Below are 12,914 nucleotides of genomic sequence, written 5' to 3'. Positions count from 1 at the left end.
TATCGCCCAACCCTGTTGTTCACATGCGTAGTGCTGGGAAATGCACTCCTGATCAAAATTTTAGGACCAGTTGAAAAACTGCAAGAATTTACATTTTGCACTGTTGGATCTTAAAGGTGAAGTAAGTAGTTTATAGTGCCATCTAGAGGAGAGGCTGAAATTTACAACAAAGAACTGCTCCTCTGCTCACCCCCTCGCGCTACGGTATCCTCAGCTGGTCCTCGTCATCTTTCTCCGTGTCAGCAGATGAGGTTCGTGAGGCGAGGGAGAGGGCGAGCTACCGCGGCCGTAGCAGACAAAGCAGAGAGAGTGGAGGCGGGACTTCCGCTGCAAGTAAAGCGACGCTTGATTTGTGCGTGTGTCTATACAGGCTCCCGTAGAAACATGGCGTCGTGGCAATGCAGTAGTGGCCCGCGACCATGTTATTTTACATGACTTTTTGAAACACTACGAAAATGAAACAAAGAATATTATACAGTGACTAAACAATGCAGGAGCACATAATATGTATACAAAAGTGGATTTTGGGTCATATAAACCCATAAATACTACACAGTGTCCCTTTAAGAAGGTTCTAAGTAGTGTGACAAAAAAAATTGAGAAGGCAATTTATTTCAAACAACCATTCATCTGAAATAGGCTATTCATCAGCTGGTCAAAAGTTAAGGACCACATCTGAAAAAAATTTGTAATGTTGGAAGCCATCAGGACCGTCAAGGTTAAATTTTTTCTCATCAGAGAAGGAAACTTTTTTTTCCACCTTTCAATGACCCATGTTTGGTGCTCTCTCGCAAACTCCAAATGGGCAATTTTGTGCCGTTGAAGGAGACGAGGCCTTTAAGATGTTTTTTGTTCTTAAAACCCTTCTGTCGCTGAAGCTGTCTAATGGTTATGGGACTGCAGTCGACACCAGTGACAAGCTTAATTTGAGCCGAAGATCGTCCCGTGTCTTGACAGACAGCCAATTGGATCCTTTGGGTCGACCACTTGACTTTTTTGTTCCATAACCCTCAGGATCTTTTAAGAAGTTTAAAATGACTGTCTTACTGCGTCCAACCTCAGGAGCAATGGCACGCTGCGAGAGGCCAAAACAAACCGACTGTATTCAAAGAGCGAAAGCTTTTTTGCCTTTACCATCAGGAGGTCATGACACTGTGGATACCTGACAGAAATGGCACTGAATCCACATTTTTGTGAAGATTTAGGCTTTTAAAAGCTGTGGTCTTAAACTTTTGATCAGCTGATGAACAGCCTATTTCAGTTGTTGTCATATTTTTTTTTCTTTCTGCTTTTTGCATTTTGAAGCACTACTTAGAACCTTCTTAAGATCCAACAGTGTAACATGTAAATTCAATTTAAAGTCAATTTTTGAACTGGTCTTAAAAGTTTGATCAGGAGTGTCTTACAATTTTGCATATCGTGTTATCGTTTCTGTTTATTATTAAAAAGCCAAAGAAATGAGGTATTAAGTGATATGAAATGTACTGTATTTTAAGCATATATAGAGATAAACAACAGCACTCTCCTTTGAGGAGCACAAACATCTCAAAAGAAAACTATCTATACATACATATGTATAAATATAGCCTAATATCTTGACATGTATCGATATTGAATGGTATAAAAAGTATAGTGCAATAAGATGTTTTCCCATATCACCTACCTACATCATCTTTCCTCTCCCCTCTTATTTGCACTGACATCCTCCCTGTCATTTTTTAGCTTCAACTTGTAAGTTACAATCTTACAAGCTGCATCATGAAGCATTCCTTGCGAGAAAGGTGCAAACCCTATTGTTGCTCACTGTTCACTCACTGTTTCACTAATTATCCCCTCTTCCCTATTAACAGTATTGTTTTCAAAGCATTTATCCTTAACGGCACAGAATCCTGACCAGATGATTCAACGACACAAGCCTCCTCAGACACAACCATTTATCACACTCATGCCCAATGAATCATTTCCATTTGTGTGGTTTGCTTCATTTTAGCCAGTCCCATCATTACCATCTGCTGCAAAGCCTGCCCATCCCACCATGACAGACTTGCAGAGAGCAGACGGAGACAGCAAAAACAAAGGTAAAAGACAACAAGTGCACTGAGAAGGAGACTTTTGATATGTTAGCTGGTGCGTTTCTCGTGTGATTTGCTTTTCGGTGGCCATCTTTTGTAACAGCTCTAACGTTAAGCGTAAATTTGAGAAAAGATATCTTCCAAAATAATGAGCAGCTATTATCAGCGCAAGTTGTGTGAGAAAAATGAAGTTGATAATGCTAAAGCTGTTTTCAGACCTGCACTGAAGTTGTGAAAATCTGCTCGACCCAGACACCACCTCTTTCCTGAATGTTCAATGAGTTCTGCTGTGTGTAGAGGACAAACCACAAAATGTATGGATCTGAATTTTAATACGTTTTCCTGGCTCCATGTCTGAAAGCACCTTAAAATTTCCGAGAAACGTACCAATTAGTTTCGAGATAAATACCCCTCTTTGGCTTTTGTTTGTTTTGTAAATCACTGTGTTTTTAATAAACCTTTAAATCTCCTGAACTTAAATCAACTGTAATAGACTCTTATATTCTGTTTTTTTCAGCTAAAGAATACTGCAAGGTTGTGTTTGGCTTCGAGGCCACAAACGAGGACGAGCTGAGTCTGAAAGATGGCGACGTCATTCAAGTACTGAGCAAGGTAAACGCCCTTTGGTGCCTTAAATCCGACAAGCAAACAACAACAATAACAGCCGGATTTATTCAGGACTGAACAAAACAAACTTCACTGAATAACCTCCCTCACAGCCAAACAGTAGGCAGTGTCGAACTTGGTTTAATCTTAGCACTATTAACAGAATTACTCTGATGATGCCTGTTTGGGAGCTGTGACTGCAAAAGCCCGATCCTCTCTGAGCTTTCGGCCTGGTTTTAGGGACAACCAAGGTCAGGCAGTCAGCTGACCTTAGGGTCAGAGAGTGAACATATGGCTGGTGCAGATCAGAGAGGTAGGATGGAGCCAGACCATTCAGACATTTATATACAATTACAAGCATTTTAAAATCAATTCTAAAACACAGAGGGAGCCCATGAAGATTGGAAAGTACAATTTCTCATTATTAACATTTAGGGGAACTGATGTTTTAAAGCAGTTATTTTGAAGATTAATGTTAATAAAATAGCTCGGACTAAATCAATTAAGTTTCCTGAATAACAGTTTTATTGTGGAACCATTTCACTACAGTGTTCATAAACCGATACTTTTTAACTGAGTAAAAGCTACTATTAACTCATGGTGACATCCTTAAAGTGACTTCCAAGCATAACATGGCTGAGGTGGAGGGGACATGGAAGACGAGCTTCGTGCTAAGCTTTCGAACACACATTAAAATCAGTTGGTTCATTTGAGTTAATCTGTAATGGATCTGTATATATTAGGGCTGTCAAAAGATTACAATTTTTAATCAGATTAATCACAGGGTAGCTGTGGATTAATCACGATTGATCACGATTAATTACCATTCGTAAATATACCAAAAAAAATTCAAATTTACTCTTTATATTGTTGTAGGAACGGAGAGATATGATTCATTTTCCTTCAGCTTCACACAGGTTAACGTGAGGTGACGTCGGGCCCCTTTAGGGAGGTTTCCTACTGAGATGTCATTGCAAATCAACCCTTGTTGTTTAAGGGAGACGGGGATGCAGCTGCTCACTGATGCATTAAGGTCCGACTGTCAGGTGCCCCCCTATCGGCTCAAGGCCCCAAGCAGTTGCCCGCCGCCTTGCCTGTTCATAAACTGCACGTCTACCCGTAGCGCGATGAAAGTGATCAAGTGCGTTAATGCGTTAAAAAAAATTAACATTAATTTTGACAGCCCTAGTATATATAAATGTATATATATGCATATGTGTATATATATATATATATTATAATCACACCACAAACTTTATTTAAACAATAGTGCAGATCAGATCAAATGAAACGGCAAACATGAAACCACACAAATTGCATATTGTGTGTGTGTGTGTGTGTGTGTGTGTGTGTGTGTGTGTGTGTGTGTGTGTGTGTGTGTGTGTGTGTGTGTGTGTGTGTGTGTGTGTGTGTGTGTGTGTGTGTGTGTGTGTGTGTGTGTGTGTGTGTGTGTGTGTGTGTGTGTGTGTGTTTATATGTGTGTGTATGTATATATATGTGTATATGTACTGTATATATGTGTGTTTTGTGCTCTTATTTTGAAGTTGAGACTGCATGTGATTTAAAGTTAAATCTTTATATAGAACCCCTTTCACTTCCCATTCGCTTCCCCTTCCACTCCTGATGCAGACGTACGTGATCTCGATATGTAACGGTGACATTGAAATAGATTGTACAAGCTTGTAGGAATCTATAATGTGGTGTAGCTACTGTGTGTTATTCATGACATTTGCCTAACGGGACGTCTTCTCAGCAGAACTTGTGGTTCAATAAAGGTCACACAGTTTCAGGACATTTGAAAAGACTTATATCTCCTTTTGTACATACAACACTGTCCAGATCACAGGGCTGCAACGATTAATTACAATATCCCCATTATAACAAAGAAATCAGTTAAAATTGATTTATTTTGATTTGTGGGCTAAAATGGGCTTTTTCAGAACGTCATCGTTTTCAGGTTTCGGAAACTCTGTTCATTATCTTTCGACATTTTTTTGACATTTTGTGGACCAAAACAATTATAGATTAACGAAAGTAATCATTAATCGCAGCCTGAGCTATTGATTTGACCTCTAAGTTTAGCTCAAGCTAAACCAGTGATGCGTCACATTTCCAGCATTTGTGACAATGTTGGTTGAGGAAATGTACATTTCTTATTTTTCCTTATTTTTACTTTATGTTGTTGTATTTTATCATTTAAATGTATTTCGTTTTATGACACAGTTGTCCAAAGTTAGTCTTACTCTGCTGTAATGAGGAGCCTCAATTGTAAAACCTTGTAATAAATTTACTTACTTACTTGTAATGGTGATATTTTTGGAATGGTACTGCCATCTAGTGGACAAAGTACATAAATATTTGTAGAATAACCACCAAGTGCACATAATCCATTTTTATAACCTACTAAAGGAAATTACAGCCCCATTAAGTGTCAGTAAGTACAGAATTGCTGTCATCATTCAGGTGTTTTTCTCACGTTTCTCTAACAGGACACGGGAGAGCCTGGCTGGTGGCGAGGGGAGCTGAATGGTAAACAGGGCGTCTTTCCTGACAACTTTGTGACCATCGTTTCTGAAGCAGAGAAAGAGGTGAGGTTTGAATAAGAGGAAATAAATAATGGCAACTATTTTAAAAACTCATGTTGGGAATTGCACATACAGTAGCCTACAGCATAAATGTCTTGGGGCACCACTTGTTTTGCTGTTTTTATGTCTGTCTTTGGAATTATGATCACTGCCGATTATTACTAATTAAGGTTCTACTCCAGGTTTTAAAGCTGTACCAATCTCAGCTGACATAGGGCGAAAGGCGGGGTCACACCCTGGACAGATCGCCAGTCCATGTTTTTGAATTTTTTGGATATCGCAAATGGTCTAGGAGTTAGGGTAATGAGAAGTAAGCATGCCAAATTGGTAACAGAAGGCTTAATTAACCTTAGCCTATCCAATCATTGTTGTGGAGCCGCGAGCAATGCTTAATATTTACACATGCAGAAAGCCTGTTTGATTTCCTTTGAAGGGTTTAGCTCATGGGTAATGAGGCCCCTTGATCATTAGGTGTTTGAGATGACCAGAGGCTTTGACAAGAGGAATCAATAGAGCAGACACTGTGTCTGCTCTATTGACTCTTGTCAAAGCCTCACTACATGGGTTAAAGACTTTCATAAGTTGAGCCAAAAAGGTAAATGCATGGTTCCTTCAAAAACTCCTTGAAAGAAAGACCCATATGTTCATATGCGTGGCTAACACTAATGAACTGCGTGCGAGGCTGTTGGTCACAAATCAAGAAAATTACATGATAGGTAAAGGAGAAAAAGGAGGGAAGGAACATAGAAAATGAGGGGGGAAATATGGAGAGAAAAAGAAATGAAGCTGTGAAAGCAAACTCATTATTTCCACATCTTCAAGTCCACTTATGTCCACTATAGTCCATTTGAAGTAAATGTCATTCACTGGTCTCATGCAGCTATATCCAGACTATGCTGATTCTGCTAGGCGATAAATTGATTTTATCTTTAACTTTCATTGCCTGAGTTCCTGTTGGGCTCCTGTAGTTGAGATAAGATCCCTGTCCTGGAAGTGCATCTTAGGTGGTTTGTTGCGCTGTTGCAAATAAAAGCAAAATAAAATCGTAAATCAAATTTTGTCTGATAGAATCTGATATTTGATTTTTAAGCCATATGGCCCAGCCCCGATCACATGATACACATTTTAGACATTTTATTATGAACAGAGAGTTCTTCTAAAACTGAGCTAAAATGCTCGTCTAGGGCGGAGATGATTTTATTTGAAAATGCTGTTTTTGAATAAAAATGTAGCAGTGTGAATGTAGCCTGTGAAGTTATGCCTTGACATGAGTAGATTTGGGACAATATGGACCAAACTGTGCTTACTTCAAATAAAACAATACACCACAGTGGAACAGAGTTTAGCATCAGGTCTGCACGTTTATAACACAAGACTGACATTGACCCCATTTTATTGTGAATGGAACAGTAGGAGTCTATGTGTGAGTCTAATGTTTTCGTGGACACGTCGGGGAGGTATTTAACTCATTTCCACTATTCCTCATGTTCATGTGAGGGACATACGAGCCTCTGAAGGTGTCACTGCACAAAGGGACGACAGTCATTATTGCACATGATTATATTCTGTGTGTTCTTGTTTCAGTCTTCGACGTCAAGAGGGTCACTGAAGTTATCACCCAAGCAGGAGCCGGAAGAGGTAAGCAGTGAGGATTAATGACCAGCAGAGTGATGAGCTGAAAAGCTGAAAACTAAGCTTTTTTTTTTTTTTTTTTTTCTTTAAACAAACAAAAAAGCCAAACTCAGACACTTACAGATGGTTTTAAAATGTGTTTTTTTCATTGGCTCAAGATATTAAAAAGCACACGGGAGCATATCAGTTTACATTTTTATCAACCAACCAAAATGTTATGTAATGGATGAGTGACACATATACCAGTGCACTTTATTGACAGAAAACATCAGCAATGCTTGATAATCTGCACTAATGTCGGAAGGTTAATTATTAAAGCCAGGGATGTAGATCTTTGTGTTTTCCAAAAGCCTCACTCATCAACACAATCCTGAAGCAATATGTCAATATCCCAAAGGTCACCTATTGAATAGCAGCCTTTGCAGTGAATTTGACCCAGATAGATGAACAAAGACATGGTTCTCTCATGGGCTGTAGCCAAAGAAATGTGTTCCAAGTAAAAGCAGCTGACTCCGTGGAATAATCTGACATATCTGTTTTTTTTAAGTCTAAACTCTGTAAATCACTGTTGCCATTCAGTCTGACCTGCTGTGATGGCTGCGATAAGGAAAAATAAAAGATTAACTGTATTAAATTGGGACAATTCATATTTCACTGACAACAATTTTGTCATAATTATGACAGTGGTGGTAGCTTTTTTTTTGCTGCACACACACTGAAAATGAAAGAGAACATTATCAGTCAATATCAACTTCAGGACATGTTCCCATTCTCTTTATCCAAACAACGTCAAAGTCGGCACTGCACACACTGGTACCCTCAGGAAGTCACCTGCCAAGTTTGAGGTCTGTCGAGCAAACCATTTGAAAGGATCAGATCTTCATGTACTGCATCACTCGTTGCGCTCTGTAAACATCAAGTTAATTTTACCTTTTTCGTAAAAGGTCAGAGATCAAAGGCTTTATCTCTGAAATTAGATTTTTCTTTTTTTTTAGCTAAATGTTATTTCTCCTCCATTTCCCTCCAGGTTACAGGTTTCTTTATCTGAGATAGTAATTGTCAGTGTGCTCCATGAGTCATCACCCCCTTTTTAACGTCACTCTGACCTACTTTTTTTTTGTCTTCCTTTCAGAAACCAAAGAAGCCTCCTCCACCGTCTAAAAGCATAGGTAAGGAAATCTTCACACCCTCCACCTCGTTATATTCTAACAGCTCAGTAGTGAGTTACTCTCCAATACCTTGTTATTCACTATGAAGTGCACTGACAGGAACTGTAATATACAAGCAGTAAGCTAACATGTAAATGTCTTCTCAGACACCTACTGGAAATTATCTGTTAAAGAGAGTTCAAGAGAAATCATATATTTATGTCATTTTCTTATCACACGGACAAGTAGTTGTCACACACATTTGCAAAATTAACATTACAAGGACTTTAATTTCAGAACAGTCAGAATACAGTTTGTTTGTTTAATCGAATCGTCTAGTAATGCTCATGGTTGTAGTGCATGTGCTAAAGCAACTTAAATCTGCAATGCGTAACTTAAGGTGATTTTTTAAAATAATTTTCTACCGCTCTTTATCCTCCACATGAGGGTCATCAGCTATGTGTGAACTCATTTGACACCAAATAAATAATGTATTACAGTTGATGGAAGGATATTAAAATAGTAGGAGAAAGTGACAGCACACTCACCCACAGGCCTATCTTTAATGCTTAATAGTGTGCGTGCCTGCTAAAGTGATGGCCACACGGTGTCTGCTGTTGATGCTGTCAGGACTAAAAATGTCGAGAGCTACATTTGGACTATGTGTGCATTTAAACCTATAAAGGTAATCTCATTGACAAGTGCCTGTACTGGAGTATGTGCATGATGTTATTTGTCCGGCTGGTGCTTGTGCTGCTAGGAAAGTTGAACATTTCTCAACTCCCATCACATGTAGCACTACTAAAGAGTTCCCCAATTACCCTGGCTGATCTGCAAGAACAGTAGATTTTGGAAACAAATAAATTAAATTAAACTTGAAAATGGTAAGTAATCGCATTACTTAAGTGTATTTTATCCTGCTAGGATCAGACGGTTGGTTTACCAGGATAATTCCTGGTATTCTGTCAGTAACTCAATCATGGGGACTAAATTGTAAATGCAGAGTTTAATTAAAATTAATACTAGTGGGAAAATCCCTGCAGCTCCTCTTTGCAAACCTGCAAGTCAACGGCATTGAAACCTTCATGTTTTCAGGCCAGTGCAGTGTTTGTCTTCGTTTTGCAGAATGCACAGTTTACATCATCGCTCTGTCTGCACAGGAAGTAACCAAGCTTGTGTTGCAGTCAGCGAGTGTGTGTCTGTGCACGGCTTCCTGTCAGTGTTGAGATTCTTCAATATGTCTCACACAAACAAAACCACAAATGATTTCATTTTGGCACACTTGAAAAGTACAGTGTTTTTCATGCCAGACTGAGATAGAGTTTTGTCAGAGTTTCATAGAGGATTTTTTTTCAGTGTGTGTCTTAACTGTTAAGTGTGTTACCCTTTACTGATTCTTAAACCATTGTGCAAATCATTCGAGGTGACCATGTTTAATTTTTCAGCTCCCAAACCTGAGGTTCCCAGTGCCGACAAGAAGCCTTATCACATCAGGGCAGAAGACAGAGGTACAGTATCATTTCATATTTAATTATATTATCATTCCTCCCTCCTACTCGTCAAAATGAATCCTCTCATTTCCTTATGTTCACATATTTAGCTCTGATTCTTACATTTCCTTCCATAATTTTGAAGAGCTTTATTCCTCGTATACGCTGTTGGTCTGATTTGCTGCGATGACCTTCTCCATTATCTCTTTTTTCCTGCTGCTTTCATTATATTCATCAATCTTAAGTTTGCTCTTTACACTGCAGATTAAGAGGGCTACTTTCCCTCCGTTTTCTGATTGTCAGGAACAATGCTGACACTCGCATTAAGACACAATCTTCAGAAATTCATCCTAGCAGCTGTTAAAGCCTATTAAAATAAATGTTATTTTTGACCTTGTACATTTGTGTGATGTATAAAATGGCCAAAATGAAATACCTTCCTTAACAACTGAAAAATACAACAGTAATATTACATAATTCTCTTTCCACTTTTATCAACACCGATAAAGACTGGATCAGTCACAGCCTCCCATTTCCTTCTGGTTTAGTTGAGCTGTGAAGCATTAATAGAACCATCTAAAATAACAGCGTTTGCCTGTTGAGTGTTTTTTAAGCTCTTCTTACTTCCTCTACCTCTTTTCTTTTTCATTCCGTCTCTTCCACCTCTTGCCACTTTCCCTTTAACTCTTAATTCTGTAACTTACAGTTGACAGACCGACACCAGATCACAAACCGCTTAAGCCTGCAGGGCCTGTGGTCCCACCCAAGAAACCAATCCCCCCTCCAGGGAAAAGCCGACAGGGCAGTTTCCCGCCAAAGAGGCCTGACAAGCCTCTCACTCCCTCACCGAACCTCAAGTAAGTGTGTTCCCCTGCGTCTCTCAACCTGCCACCTCTAACATGCTCAAGAAATTACAACCTTTATTTACACTCAGGAAATCATTGAGGGATGGCCTTCATACACAATGATATTGTAATAGACGGAAAAAAGTAATAATAAAACGGAGGCATTAAAAGAAATTAAGTCATTACAAGAAGCTGTTATCACAGCAGTTTGGCAGATCAGAATGTAAAATATCTAACATCTAAAGATAGAAAATATGTAACATGGAATAAGGTTATATAAAACAGTTTAAAGTGGAAATTTGGAGGTCTAAGTTCATATTTCCATAACCTCAAACGGAGGAAGTCCACTTAATTTCAATGTGTGCATTATGTTGTTCCATGATTCAGTGGTACCAAATGAAAAAGCAGTGTATGAACGTTTTTTATTTTTGTTTTTTAAACATTTATTTTTCCCTTTTAACTACAGACACAATGGAGAGCTGCCTTCCATGCGACCAAAGTCCGAATTTGAGCCATTATTGCCCACCAAACCCAAAACGCTGTCTGGTGACTGGGGGGAGAAGTCCTCAGATATGGGTCAGTGCAGTACATTTTTTTTTCTTAAACTACAGTGTGAACCCTGAATAATTTGTGGCAGTTTGTTTGTAGGTTAGGTCTGTTTTTCACAGATTTTATGGTGGCACCTTAATCACTGAAATGAAATGTCTGTTTTTTTTTCCATACCAAGAATAAGCTACATTCAGATATGAAGTTGGTTTTCCTTTCACTCTGACCACTGTAGTGTGGTGTTCTGTAATGTGACATGATTCATTTCCTTTTCAATTCTGTAATCAATTTACAAAAAAAAAATCCACTTTATTAACCAGCATGTAACAGACGATATTCACCAACACATCTCGTAAGAAGAGAGAAATTACACTTTTTTGAGTTCTGGTCCATTATTTAAAATTTTATTTCAAATATTGGATAACTTATTAAACTCTCAGACCCCTGAGACTCTTCCATTCCCATTTCACTGAACAAACACCCAAGACCAGTGGCAGCTGGGAGAATATAGAGCTTTTTATTATGAATTTTATCTAAATGATTCCATCAACAGCAACTTTAAAGTCCCTGTAAAACAAATTCAGAGAACAGTTTCTCTCCCATGTTTTTATTATGTTAACATAACCCCTCCACAAATGCTCTATGAATATAAAAAAAGTGAGCATTATCAGCATTTACCTGTTCACTTGTGAGTAACTGCACCTGCTCCTATAGAAATGTGTCTTCCTTGGATGCAAAAATACAATGGAAGAACAGAAAGAAGAGCAGACTCCTGCTGTGAGTCTGCAGGTGTCACTATTGGAAAAGGAGGGAGACAGAGAACAAGACTTTGCTCTCTGAACACTAACTCAGCACTTGAATAACATGTACAGTATTTAAAGGACGTTTCACAGCAATGCATTTACATTATTATTCTGTACAAACACTGAGAAATTTGTGGTCTTTGGCCTCCACTTAAGTAAGTAGGCCCTAGTATGTATGTGTTTGGCTCATCTAGTGGACACACCCGCAGTGTCAGTTCCAAAAATGTAGCCGATTCACATGGTTTTTTAATCATTCAAATTAAATCGTCACATTTTTCTCTGGGAAACCAAGACATTTCTAACCTAGTGTTCCCTCACATTAGGCTTTACAAAAACAATTGTGACACAATTTATTTTCCTGATTCATTTGAAATCAATAATAATTGAGCCAAGATGAAGATGTGGAGCTAAAAATCACCTCTTATAGTAAGAAATAGAAGTTTGGTCTCCAAAAATATAGGAGAAATCAAAAGAGATGGGAGGTGAAAACCAGCATGAACAAACATCAGTGAAAAGATGTATAGACTAGAGGTCAGAGGTTTTGAGGCTTGTGTAATGAGACATGGAGGCACCGGGGAGGGCAGTGAGGGAGAAAGAAATGTCACAGAGGGAAGACGTGATGTGGATTGAAAAGATCCAGCCTGAAGGTACTTGGCTGGAGACTTGTATGTTTGTGACGGCAGAAGAGCACTGCTTAGAAACTCCACATCGCTCACCATCAGCCCCTCTGATACACATGATAAACGTGAAGGCATGCACTGGCAGTTTTACAATAAGAACGTAGGTGCAAATTGCAGTTACAAAGCTATACAAAGGTTTTTTGTTTTTTTTAGATTCTGAATGAATCATTCCTTCCTTTATTTTTTTGCTCACAGTTTTCATTCTTAAACTATTACTTTTATGTTACCATGCTCGTGAGGATGAATGTGTACCTTCATGAGGAATGAGCTGGATTTACTTTTATTCCAAACAACAGCACATTTGTCTTATCTGTCTGATCTCAATCAATTATGGTAATATCCAAAATCTGCCATACGTATAAATCCCAACTGCAATTTTACCATGTCAAATTATTGTCCAGTGACTTCATTGTAAAGTAATTGATTTAGGTAAGCTCTCCTGGCTTTGTTTCTCTTATAAAATCAACAAACATATCTGGGTGATATAAGACATGATTGTACAAAGCA

General features: G+C 38.6%; 1 protein-coding gene across 1 annotated transcript in view; it reads left to right on the top strand.

Moving 5' to 3' along the window:
* Positions 1 to 12,914, top strand: part of cd2ap (CD2-associated protein) — a gene marked incomplete at its 5' end in the record, with an annotated part of 66,603 nt that overhangs the window by 41,950 nt on the left and 11,739 nt on the right. The window contains 8 exons of the mRNA XM_083898470.1: positions 1,991 to 2,078; positions 2,590 to 2,684; positions 5,168 to 5,266; positions 6,848 to 6,901; positions 8,028 to 8,064; positions 9,489 to 9,551; positions 10,240 to 10,390; positions 10,845 to 10,954. Coding sequence (XP_083754596.1) covers positions 1,991 to 2,078; positions 2,590 to 2,684; positions 5,168 to 5,266; positions 6,848 to 6,901; positions 8,028 to 8,064; positions 9,489 to 9,551; positions 10,240 to 10,390; positions 10,845 to 10,954 — 697 coding nt within the window. The remainder of the gene's footprint in view (positions 1 to 1,990; positions 2,079 to 2,589; positions 2,685 to 5,167; positions 5,267 to 6,847; positions 6,902 to 8,027; positions 8,065 to 9,488; positions 9,552 to 10,239; positions 10,391 to 10,844; positions 10,955 to 12,914) is intronic.

The sequence above is a fragment of the Microchirus variegatus genome (assembly GCF_963457635.1).
Source record: "Microchirus variegatus genome assembly, chromosome: 12".
Taxonomy (NCBI): domain Eukaryota; kingdom Metazoa; phylum Chordata; class Actinopteri; order Pleuronectiformes; family Soleidae; genus Microchirus; species Microchirus variegatus.
This window is presented reverse-complemented; position numbering and strand designations above follow the sequence as displayed.